General features: G+C 39.5%; 1 protein-coding gene across 8 annotated transcripts in view; it reads right to left on the bottom strand.

The window, feature by feature from the left end:
• Window positions 1-3,785: 3,785 nt before the first annotated feature.
• The window catches only part of celf5a (cugbp, Elav-like family member 5a), a 219,799-nt gene continuing 210,300 nt past the window's right edge, over window positions 3,786-13,284 (bottom strand). For all 8 annotated transcript variants that reach the window (XM_061737706.1, XM_061737709.1, XM_061737707.1 and 5 more), the window contains 3 exons: window positions 12,934-13,077; window positions 9,497-9,660; window positions 3,786-7,958 (listed from right to left, as the gene is read on the bottom strand). In XM_061737706.1, the coding sequence (XP_061593690.1) occupies window positions 9,533-9,660; window positions 12,934-13,077 (272 nt within the window). In that variant the 3' untranslated portion in view covers window positions 3,786-7,958; window positions 9,497-9,532. The remainder of the gene's footprint in view (window positions 7,959-9,496; window positions 9,661-12,933; window positions 13,078-13,284) is intronic.

Here is a 13,284-nt window from a genome sequence, read left to right as displayed (position 1 = left end):
CACATATGATTATATTTAAGTACCTATTCTCATGGATATAAGAGTTTACTGATGAAAGAGTTTTAATTTAGGTGCTTTAGTTGTGATTGAAGTGCAAAGATTACATTCAAACTGTTCTCAGCTACATCATTTTGGACAAAACTGAAAAGCTCATGTGTGATTAATACCATCTGTGGAGAAAATAACCTCTATGTGAGAGTTGATATACAGATTTGAGATCTCTACACATTGATTGACATTAAAAATGTGCATTTTTGAAAATTGGAAGCACATAAGTCAAATTGTGCAAGCTATATGGACTCTATGAGGATAAAGCATGTTGCTGCAGGTTTGAAAACAAAACAAAACAAAAAAACCTGTCCATGCCAGTAAAGACTGCTTGTCCACCCTCTTTGAGCCCAACCTGTCTTGACTGTCCCCTGTAAACAAGGACAATTACTACGCTAATGAGTTGAGGAAAACGCGTTTGAGTGATTGATACTCTCAATAGGGGAATTAATTTGATAATAATAAAGCACTTGGCAAGATAAATAGATAGTGGTATGTGAGTCTCCTCCTTGATTGATAATAAATGGATTGATGGCTGTCCTAATAAAATATGTTCCTTGGACAAAAATGAGGTGGCCTTGATGAGGAGAGATTCTTCTATCATTATGATCAAGTGTGTCTTTATTTACTTTTTAAGTAAGTTTGGATAAAGACTGGATGCATTACAGCTGGAAGCTTTCTGAGATTCTTTAGATTTATCAAAAAAAGAAAACACTACTAATGATTGATAATGGAAGAATACAGATGGAAACATGTAACACAATGCCTTCTAACAGTTTAGACACTTGCTTGATTTATTGATGCTAAATGATGCATGGGATGTTACTTTCCAATTGCTGTAAACTCATTCATCTGCTCCGAGATTGTGTTTGCTCCAGAAACTATTCACCTTGCAACATTCTTGCACATCCCGATGAATCGTAACCTCCCCAAACCTTCTGTTGCTGGAGCATTTTTGCTTAATGATGCTCTCACAGGCCGATTGTTGTGCAGAACACAAGACAGCCAACACACACCTACGTCGCACGGCTGCAGGGGGTCACTGCTGCAGGAACAAAGAGTGAAAAGTTGCTAATTTCTCGAGGAGTTTCCACTTGTGTTTGGAGAATTTTGTGCGTGCTTGTGTGTGCATGCCTTGTAAGATTTAGAAGCACCAATCATGTAGCTATCTCATATAGCAGGCTGTCTCATACTGTCTCATACCAACTCAATCTTTCTGTGTCTCTTCAATAATCAGAGTGACAGCGAGCAACCAGACGTATCTCAGCCACTGGCTCACTGCAGAATGGTTATTGACCTACATATCAAATCATACACTCCTGGGCTGGGTGATAGAGATGGTGGTGGGGGTGGGGTGTTGCTGGTGATTGCATGATTGACAGTACTTCTTCTGTAAACACATTGCATCCCGTGGGTTCCTGCTTCTCCATATGCATTTGCGTGTTATGGGTGAAACACTTGCAGCTTCCCTGCAATTTCATCAGTTTTTTTCTCAGCTACTGTAACAGTTGAGCACAGCTGAGAGCACCTGGTTGTCTGAGAGTGTATTTTTATTAACGAGCCCATGTCACCAAACTTTTAACAAATGGCCCCCTGGCACCCCCGACGCCCTGAAAAACCCAGCTCGGAAATTAAGCATCTGCATCATAAATCTTGGAAAGTTACAATAATTTGCAATTCACTCCCTCATCAAAGGCAATATTACCCTAATTTATTATCTCCCGGCACGAGGGGTGCGCAAAGGCCGTGGAGATAAGAGTTTATCAGGAGGGGGATTGATTTTCATTAACTGATTGTAATAAAGATGAACTGCCTGCCGTGCACGCTGACCAAGAGCCACACTTTATTGTAATTGGGACAATTTGTTTCATGAGCCAGTGGGTCTACTTTTTTTGTCCCCTCACATTTTATTTTTTCATCATGACGTTGCTCTTCAAAATGTGAACCCTGTGCCTTTGCTGCTGCTCATGTCAGAGTGGCTCCTGATGGAGGGAGATGATGACTCCACCATGGATGTGCAGAGGCAATTCAACTGTCAACAGATGTTGCATCAGATTAAGCTCCTGGCATTCAGGCAGTGCAGCAGTTTTCCATATTAGACCGACACTTTCTGCCTCCCTTATGTTAACTTATTACAGCCTTATTTTTCCCATGTCTTGATTAATTGTCAACTCACTTTAACATTTACAATATGTATTATCAGTGTTCGAGTTGTAAAAAAAAATCAGGGGGGATGGTGGATTTTATCATATGGGGACAGATCATTTGTGCTGATTACAAATAATATAATATATTACAAATGATAGCACTGACCAAAACACCTGCAGAAATACTGCAGGAATGACATAGCAGCAGTTAAATGCAGCCTTCTGTAAGCTTTAAATATCCACTGGGCTTACATCAAATACATCAAAACACAACAATAAAAAACAGTTTTCTGAACTTATCAATATGACTCTGTCCTTCACAGGATAAGTAACATGGATCACTGCAAAAACTCAAAATCTTAACAAGAATACTTGTCTTATTTCTAGTTAAAATGTCTCATTTTAGTAAAAAAAAATCTCATTACACTTAAAACAAGACTCATCACTGGAAAAAACAAAAATGTTTTCACCTGTTTCAAGTAGATTTTCACTTGAAATAAGTAGAAAAATCTGCCAGTGGAACAAGATTTTTTTACTTGTAATAAGAAGATAAATCTTGTCCCACTGGCAGATTTTTCTAATTATTTCAAGTGAAAATTTACTTGAAACAGGTGAAAATAGTCAAATAAGTTATGTTTCTGGTGTTATTTATCTGGTGATGACTCTAAATGTTGAAATAGCAGTAAAACCACATTCATTGATGAAATGACATAAGGGATGGAAAGGGGGGGTGGCAGTTTTACTGGGGGGATGATTTGGACCGTTTTTATTTCAGGGGGGATGCCATCCCCCCTCATCCCCCCTCAACTCCAGTACTGTGTATTATTCTGTCTTCATGTATGTCTGTATACACTAATTCCTTTTGTCAAAGAACCAACACAGGCAATAATTCATCTGGCAAAACCTTCAGCATCGGCTCTAGATAGTCGGTATTTCGTCCACAAACTCCACCACTAAGTTTCAACGGACATTAAATGAGCCTTAAATAGGTGTGTTTTCACCACCAGAGCTTATTATGATCTATTTCTGATGAAGGCGACTCCCGGCTGGTGTGAGAGTTGCAGAACGTTGCCTCACGACTTTTGTTCCCCGTCACAAAACATGAAAAATAAAGTGTTAAAAAGGGACGCAACCCTGTTACCCTTGATAGGGTTATCACATGAGTATCACAGCTTCATCCCTTGACATGGAGAAGGTGTCAGTAACACGCTCTGGGGCAGCGAGCTGGAAGAGGTGGCAGCATCTGCGTCCCGCGAACAGTCAAGGTCCTTGAGGTGCCGAGGGGGGAGCGCTTCCTTGTGCAACAACTCCCCCTCTCTTCTGCAAGGTGACTCAGCATGCAACTCACTCACAAGGAACAACATCCAGTTTGAGTTTTTATTGTAAAATTGGAAAAAAAGGAGAGAAAGAGAGAAAAGCCCCAATAAGCATTTCTTTTTTTTTTATACATATCTTTATCTTACCGTTACCATTAAATAAATAAAATAAAAGTGACCAAATGATAAATAAATCATAGCAATAAATAAATAAATAAATAAATAATAAAAATAAATAGACAAATAAACATCAAGTTACATACTTGACCAGGTAATTAATTATAAAATTATTAAATCATCAATCATTAATATGAAGTAATCAAAGCAGCAAGTTTTAAGAAATTTCAACAGGGGAAAAATGTTTGGTTTCTCAGGCTAATACAGAACACATACTTTTTTTTTCTTCCATTTTTTTAAGTTCTTTTTTTTTATAAAAAGATACTGCTTTCCCTGTCTGGTAATCCATGCTGTTCTGCCAATGCCACAAAAAACAGGTGGCGCTCTCCTTTAAAAAAAAAAAAAGAAGAAAAAAACAACAAAAAACAGAAGAAAAATATAATATAAACAAAAAACAAACAAACAAGAAGAACAATTTTACCTGTAAACAGCATTTTCTCCTCCAGATTTAAAGAATAGTACTGAGAATCCTCTTTTTGCGCCCTGTGTGTCAGTAAAGTCTGCTCACAGACTCCATACTGCAGTTTCTATGTTTTTGTACGCTTTGTGCTGAGAAACCAGAAAGTTAGCATCTTTATAAAGCGAAACCCTCCTCCCCTCCCCTCCCCTTCAAACCCTAACCTATATGCACCCAAAGAAAGGTCCTGTGCTGATTTTTCCACAATATACAGATTTCATATTTATAATGAGCTACTATCCTTAGCATTCAAACCATAGTTAAAGAATTATATTGTTAATACGAGCAGTACCAGAATCGTAATCTTAAACTCTCCCTCGTTGAGCATGCTCAGAGATTGAAAGGGCACCATGGTAGCATGACAAATATTAAAAGAAGAAATGGTTTAAAAAAAGGATGCAAAAGTGAAAACTACGTTAAAGATCAACTTCAGCTCAACCACATGCAACCTAATTAGAACACTACAGGGATTATTTCTACTGCTTCATTTAAGTTTTAGCCATTCACAGATGTTAAACAACTCACTTTTGGGGGGAGGAAGTCCATCTTTTGACGGCTCTCTTGTGTAATAGATATGTACGTCTTGGCCCATGCACCTGTTTTCCTCCAGTAGTTCTACTTGCTCTGAGTGGATGCCTTTAAACAAACCTCTCGTCTTTTAAACTCATTGCATTCCAGTCACAGCTGGTCTTTATTAATTTGCTGTTGTGAAGGCTAAACTTAATTTGATTTTAATAATTAAAAAACAAGAAACACTCTCAAGTAGAAATCCCACAAGAAAAGGTTTTTTGACAGGGTTTATAAAGCCCTGTATGGCCTGCGGGAAGGAGGCCATATATCACAGCTTCCTCAAGCTGCTCGGCCCTGACAGCAGCCAGGAAACTCACATTAACTTGACCGGGAAAAGAAGCTGTCTTCTGGCAAATATATACGAAATCTAACCTTTTCACTGGAAATCTTTATTGTATATCATTACAGCCTGAGCTGACCCTCTTTTCTACAATGTTACACTATTTCAAAAAAATCATATATTTCATTCTGCTAAAAAGACTACTTTTTTTTTTTTTTAAGGAAATCTGGCACAAGTTTAGAGTCTGATGAGGAACTGCAGTGGATATGCTTGCATAATTTGGCAATTCATGATGAGAAAAAGGCATATCTAAAAATAGTTTCTTACAGCATCTAAATACTGCTTGCGAAAGAGCAACATACAGTGAACGCAGGGAACGCCGTGGCCTAAGGTCTGCCGAGAGGTCTTCACCCCCCCTTTCTAATAATATGGAGATCGTGAACCAGCAATCACACAAAATAAAAACAGCAGCTGAGCCAAAGAAACAGCAAAAAGAATGTGAAGGGTCGTTCTGGAGGAAACATTTGTTGTAACAGTCCACGAAGGCGTAGTCATTGTGTTTTCTGGAGACGCTGGTTCAGTGGACAGGACAGGCGTCGTGATTCCATGTCTGGAGCACTGATGTGTCTAAACCTTAGTGCGTCGATGAGTGTGCTGCAGTCTCACAGAGTCCTGAGGGGCAAGATGCTTCAGAGAGCAAACTGAGTCAACAAATGGATGGCATTTTGAGAAAAAAAAAAAGTCTAATTAACAAAAACAACTCATTGGAAAAAAAAAAGAAAAGAAAAGGTGAATCTGCCAAAGCAAGCAAACATGAAAGCGATTTCATCTCGGATGTACGGAGTGTGTGTGTCTCAGTACAGAAAACGTCACGATGGATGATACTGGTTTAGTTAATTTATCATCTCTTATGCAGCGTGATGTGTCACGACCACACTGTACGGGAGCCACGTGTGACCAGTGCTAATGGTAAGCTGTCGTCCTGTTGACGCAGCAGCAGCTGTAGCAGCCACACTTACAGGCCTGCTGCTGTCTAATTGATGGATCATTTTGCTCTTAATTTGACCTCCTAAGGCTGGTAATGCCATGCTGCCACTCGCTGTGTATGCGCTCTTACTGTGCTATTATACCCTTCCCAGGAAAAAAATAAATAAAATTAAATTACAGCTGCTCTTCACTGAAGAACTTGTATGATCTACTTTAAACACTATATACAGAACTTGTTGTAGGAAATTTCAGACTTTTTTTTTTTTTTAAGTGCCTTGAAATAGGATGTGATGCCACTCTCAGATTCCATCAGATCGCAAGTGAAAATATTCATGATAGGAGAGAAAAAGATTCCTGTCCAAACCCGAACTCTGTCTCTCAGTCAATTCATCCAAAATGCCAATGTGTAATTGACTGCGCATCTCTTGCCCTGCGGTGCTGCTCCCCATCTGATCAATATCACCGTAATTATGCTGGGGGTTAGGTTTGGGGCCCCTGATGGTGAACTGATGGCCTCTGTAAAGAGAGAGAGAGATATCCTGGCACTTGGAGGTGAAGGAGGGGAGAGGAAAAAGGGGGGAGAGTCTCCTCTTTGCCTGCAGAGAGCAGCTGGAGGAGTTTGGCAGTGGGAGAGGGCACAACCCGGCAGGGACCACCATGACGCACCCGCGGAAATTTTTACAACTGCTGTCAGGCTCATTTGTATGTTCCATTAAGCGGCTACAGATGCTGTGCCCTTTTACTGCTGCCTAACCATCTCAGCCCGGGTGGCACTTTTACCACAGTGCTTTATGGTCAGATTATCTGTACTATCAAGGCCTTTAACGATGACACGGAATGACTCGCAATGACGATCAGTTATGGAACCGCAGCATGCTGACAAGAGCAGAGGGCAGTATCGGTTTGCCAAATCAGCTGTGGCTCCTTGAATTTTTGCTATGCGGAGGTGCATCTCTCTCGGCACTGCAGGACTCTTTTGCTCTCCTCGCGGCACAATAACACAGAAAGATCCCACTTCCGAGATGAATCCTGGGATGCAGATGAAGTGGCAAAAAAGAACATATCTGAACATGCCCGAAACAACGTCTAACCCATATATTCTACGCAGCTAAAATAGTACAGCTTTATCATTAATTTTTTTTTTTTATACATTTTTTGTTATGTTTTAATATTCTCAAACCCAGTAGCTATAAATGTAAAAGGAAAAAGAAATCGAAAACCCTTGCTCTTTTTTTTTCAACCTGAAGCTAGTATTTCTTCTTAAGTTTAACTTGTAATAGTATTAGTAGTAGTTTGTAGTATTAGTGTCATTAATACTATATATTACTGTTCAGAACAATAAAAATGTTTGGTCCTTTGGTCCCTTAGGGCTGAAAGAATTGCAGTTCTACTGTTGCTTATGGAAACCTCAGTGACCTCCAAGAGTCATAGCTCTGCGCTTGCTTAGAGAAACGGTGAGAGAACAAGAGAAAGAGGGAAAGAGAAAGAAAGTCTGTTTGTGGATGTATAGAATAGCTTCTTTTCTCCACTGTTTTTTTTAATCTTCAAGTTTTAACCCTCATTTGTCCAGTAAAAGCCACAAGCGCCTCTTTCCTTATAGATATATATATGTGTGTGTATATAATATGTATATATAAATCTATTTGTTGTTGCTGCTTTTTTGTTTGTTAGTTTGTTGCTTAATTAACAATTCAAGTCTCAACAAGAAAAAAAGTTCTGTTGTTCAGTCTCATCACACCTCTTTCCACTTATTTTTTTTCTTCTCGCCGTTCGCGCACTGTGCCATCGGTTACCGCTCGTCCCTCGGTGAAACGCCTCCTCCTTCACAATTCTGCCCTAATCTATGTCTTCTTGTGTAAATGCTGATATGTCTCCAAAAAACTCCTTACATGTTGATTTTTTTTTTTTAAACATATTTTGCTTTCAAAGAAAAAAAGTTCATCTCCTCCAAGATATCTTCATGTGTCCTCTAAAACCTGAAAAACAGAAGAAAAAAGAAGGCCATTTGAAATTTCACTGCTCATTAAACTGTCAATCCAAAGATCCATTTCTTTGAGCTTTGGATAGTTCAGTATGGCTCCATTATATCAGTTTAATGGTCTGGAGAGAGCTAACCCATACTGGCACCGCGTTCAATCTTTGTCAATCACAATGATGACAGATTTTCTCACAATTAGCTTGGCTGCGATGGTGCATAAGAAATAAACGTCTGGCAGTTTCTGCACGACTCTGGACAACCCTGAAGATTTCAAACCCATACTCCCTTTCACTTAAAAAAATGTGAGTGCAACAGTTTAAATTTACATAGCAAATTAATTTCCTTGGCAAATTAAATTTTTCTTTTTTATGTATTTTAGTTTAAACATTAAGAGAAAAAAAAGGAAAAACATATGAAGCCTGGTAATCTTGGTTTGTCGCTATTTAAAAACATAATTTTTGAAAACATCTAAAGACTATTTGTAGATAATTAGCAGTGTGTCAGTTGTTTGTAGTGTAATTTTCCAGCAAACTGTTTCTAGTTCGAGGACTCTGGGGGCCGTGTCATAATCCTACGCTTTCCTTTCTGAGTCAGAACAGGGATGAGATCCTTTTTCTCCATATTACAAGAAGATGTCATGTTTGCTCCCAAAATGTGTCAAGTTTGTTCAGAAGATTTGTCTTAAATGTAAAATATGTGGAGAGTATGCTGGAACGGTTTTCCATCTCACAAATTCTCCATGAAGTCAACTGTTGTGTGTGTGTGTTTTTTTTTAAGTTTTCTTCTTCCAGACCTCAACTTGACCTCCAGCATTCCTGTTAACTGTCATTTCTTAATCGTATTACAAAATGCATAAGAAGACTACTTAACAAAAGACAAAAAAAAACTTTGCTTCCTTCTGATAGCCTTCTCCTGCTTTGCAGGAATAAATTATTCAAATTTTTAAAGTGCTAGGCAGCCTGTAACTGGGGCCCTATGACTGCTGATTCTTGGAACAAGATTAAAACAGCCAGAGTTTTTAGAAAAACTTTGACAATTGCATCATCTGGTCTTTCCGAAAAAATAGAAAATTGCTATTGTATGATTTCTTTGGAGCCTTTTTGGCCATAGTTCAGCATTAAAACCAATAGTCATGGCTTTTTTTTGTTGTTTTTTTTAAGACCAAGCGCTAACTTAACATACGCACTTAATGAATGTTAAGTTGGTGATGTTGAAATAATTTCCATGCTAATAAGCTGACAAGCTGTTTGTGTTAAACATTGTTCACACAATATGTGTGATTTGAGACTTTCATAGGTTTGTTCAGCTGTGTCCACTTCCATCATCTGATGCGAAAAGACATCTTTATGAGCTCTGCCACTGATTTTATGCATAATTGCTTCACATTTGGTCCAAACACACCAGAAAGTCTGGAGGACTGTGTGTGGGAATTAGCATAATCAGGGAAAATCAAGTTTTGCTACTGAAACCTGTATTACATCTTCAGCTCAAAAACGTGAAACCAGTGGCAGGAAGGTACCATCACTGTGGGCTCACCTGTGCTGCTGCAGTGAATACTAAAGGTAGGCTGTGTCAGTAAGGGCGGCTGGCATCCTTCGGTCTCTTTAGCTGGACTTTCAACCTCTTCATCCCGATTTGAAAGCCGTTCATGGCCTGAATAGCTGCCTGCGCACTAGCAGGGTTGTCAAAGCTCACAAAACCTGCAAGTAAATAGAACAAGTTCACTGACTCTAGTACAGGATAGGACTGGTCTGATAACCTAACTGAATGACTGTAATATAGGAAGTTATTTTTCAATTTCTTGAAAAAATAAATGATGTGTTGGGACTAGGGCTGTTCGATTTTGCCCAAAAATAAAATCTCGATTTTTTTCTCTCAAAATCCGATTTTCGATTACGATTACGATTATTTTGTGAATTGACAAAAGGCAAAGAAATGATTTCAAATATGCTGTTTTTTTATTGAACATTTGCCCCATTGGGCTTTAAGTGCAAACTTTGCTCTTATTAAACCAAAAATGAATGAATAAAGTGCAAAACTCTGTAAAATAAGTTGAAAAAAAGTTTAAAAAAATATAATAAAATATAAAGTTTTATCTCTGAAAAAAAAAATCAGCAAATCAGCACTTGCAAACATACAGTAAGTTATATTTCCAATTAAATAAAACAAGACATTTTCTAATTAAACTAAACTGGGTCTTTGCATGCTAAATAATAATGCAACCCATGAAGGAGGTAGAGGTGTGTAATGTCAGTCATTACATTTGCTATTCACATTTGCAAGTTTTTTGCAAGGAACACGAGCCGGTCTACCGCATCTGGCTTGAGGGATGCCCGGTGGCATGTTACAACGCCCCCTCCTACACCAAAGAGCCTCTCCAATGGGGCACTTGTCGCAGGTATTGAGAGGTATTTCCATCAATCATTAATATGGTATCAATCATTAATATGTGTGCAGACAAGGTGTAAAAAAAAATAAAAATAAAAAAAAAAAAAAAGTGAAAAATCGATTTTACGATTTTCACGTTTTAACATCGTTCTAATTACATAATCGCGATTACGATTTAAAATCGATTAATCGAACAGCCCTAGTTGGGACATTTCGTGAAACATGACATTCCTCTCCTCCTTCACTTTGGGATAGAAGTAGTTTTAGAGCTTTTTCCTGAACTAAGCAAGAATGATGTAACCGCTTATTTTAAACAATATTTTAAATAATAAAAAAAGAACGCAGTGCTGTTCGGTATAAATGCCAGGGCGGGAACTGCATGTCTTTAAATCGGCCTATCCAGTTACAGGTGTGATCTGTGCTGGATTTGTCGAATTTAAAGGGCGATGACAAATATTTGCAGATTCTTACTTTAAAAATGGGAAAGCATAGCTTTGTCGCTGCGCAAACTTTCCTCATAAAGTTTGATCATAACAAGAGCAAACATAGTTCATCATTACTCGACAGGTTTGCTGCAGACACAAATCCATCAGTGCATTTTCTGAGATAAGCCCATTTTCAAGTCTAAGCTGAACATCCTGTTTCCATCATGTGTAAAAATAAAGCCTTGAGATTTCAGTGACCAGAAACTGCAGTGAAGCGTGTCTCCGGTTGATGCACTCCCCTGTGTCTGCAGTGTCATTAGGTACAGCTGATGACCCGTGAAAAACAGCCGGGACCTCTCCACGTCCACAGCCACCTGGGAGGGAGTCTGCCTCGCCCTGCTTTGTCCCATTAGGGTGAAATCTGGGCAACAAGGAGGAGGCCTGAATGGAAGTATAGAGGCAGGCAAAGGAGGTGACCTCCTAACCCACCATCAGTTTAACTAATTTGGGATGGGAGAAGAGAGAAGATGCAGGCTTGGACTCTTCTGCTCAGTCGTGTCACTTATTACAAGTGTGCTTTCCTTCTGTCTCTGTTCTCTTTGCACCCCATCAATCTAAGTTTATCCCTCCTTTCTTCTTTCTAGATTAATTACACCTGTGTGCTCCTTCCTTCCTCAGGCCTAACATTATGTTGTAAATGTACAGTGGATTAGTCAATACTTTAGAAAGCGCTTCTTTTGTGAATTTATGTTATTAAGCCTCCCACACACGCATAGGGAGTCAGCACTGGTGATCAATGTTGCCCAGGGTTCTGTGGTTCCCTGAAGTGAAAACAAATGCTCATCTGTAATTGTCCTGTTCCTCGCCTTCCTCTCAACCATCACTGCCAGCCTTTTTTGCACCTGTGAGGATAAGTCACTGTGTGCAGTCTGACAGAGCTAAATCTGGACGGGAGCTGTTGGAGGCGTGTGAATCAGCCTCGGGCCTGAAGGTATTGACAGATATTAGTGTTACAAAACGGTGATGAGGATGCTGATACAGCACTTCAAGGTTTCCAGGTCACACATCTGCCAAGAAGAGGCACGCGCACACGGTCTGATCGACTACATCATGGCTGCTTTGACAACTATGTACTCAGTGCATTTTTTCTTTTCTTTTGTTTTGTCTCACAACACTCGTACTAAAGCACAACAGTCATCAAGATGCAAATTGAAATCAGTTTGTTGGAAATAAGATCATTGAGTCATCTGTGTCCTGTCAAATGTTGGCAGAGTCAACAACATTTCAAAAGTGAAGATTTTATGTCTTCATTTAAAGGAGCATGAGGCTCCTTTTAAGAAATGAGACTCTCTAGCGCCACCCTTCACCACGACGGCCGTTGGGGGTACTGCAGCCAACAGTGAAGCCGGCACGGGAGAACGGGGAGAACGTGCATGCAGCGTCATTTGACGTCACATCCACAGGACAGCGCGGGAAATTCGGAGTCCGAATTGCAGCACATTTTGCAGCACACAGCCTGTTCAAGGCAACGGAGAGATACACTAGAGCAGGGGTGTCCAAAGTCGGTCCTCGAGGGCCGGTGTCCTGCATGTTTTAGATGTCTCCCTTTTTTTATCAAACCGTGATACAAGGAGCTTGGTCATCAACAGAACTATCCAGACTTTAATGACAAGGTGGTGACGACCGTTAATTAGAATCAGGTGTGGTAATGCAGGGAAACAACTAAAACATGCAGAACACCGGCCCTCGAGGACCAACTTTGGACACCCCTGCACTAGAGGGCTCATTCATTTTGGTTTGGAACGCTTCATCTGACATTATTACTAAAAAACTTAAAACGTATACTAATTTTTTTTTCATAAATCCTGCCTCAATCCTGCCTCATGCTCCTTTAAATATATATAACAAAATGTGTTATTTAGAAAAAGGTTAGAACATTTATAATTAAAGCTTTCAAAATAATAATCCCTACCTCAGATGTGAGCTTCTACACAACACTCATATTTCCTTTAGTGCTCACCCTGCTCTAAGTACATTGGTGAACGTTTCTATTTCCCTTTATATGTTGGAAATCAGAGAGGCCTGTGCACCCATGTCTTCTTCTTCTCCATAATATTCTGTCTTAACTAGTCAGAAATGGCAGTGAGTATCCAAACTCACCAAAGCACTTGCTCTGGTTGGTTGCCCGGTCCATAAAAACCTTTGAAGAGATGACGGTACCGAAGGGCAAAAACATCTGCATGAGTTCATTGTCTCCAAACTCCTGTGGCAGGTGGTAGATGAACAAATTACAACCCTCCGGTCCTGGATAAACAGAATGAAAAACAGCTGTCAGTGTATCATGTTTATCATCTACTCAGTCTTACTGAGAGAGACACAGGTGACACTATCACAGTTCGCTGCAAATTACATTTACACATTCATTTGTGCTTTCCTGCACAGTACAAAACCAGTAAAGCCGTGCTGAAGTTGTTTTATGGCCCTTGCATGACCACACATCTTGCTCCAATT

The sequence above is a fragment of the Cololabis saira genome, chromosome 13, assembly GCF_033807715.1.
Source record: "Cololabis saira isolate AMF1-May2022 chromosome 13, fColSai1.1, whole genome shotgun sequence".
NCBI classification, from domain to species: Eukaryota; Metazoa; Chordata; class Actinopteri; order Beloniformes; family Belonidae; genus Cololabis; species Cololabis saira.
This window is presented reverse-complemented; position numbering and strand designations above follow the sequence as displayed.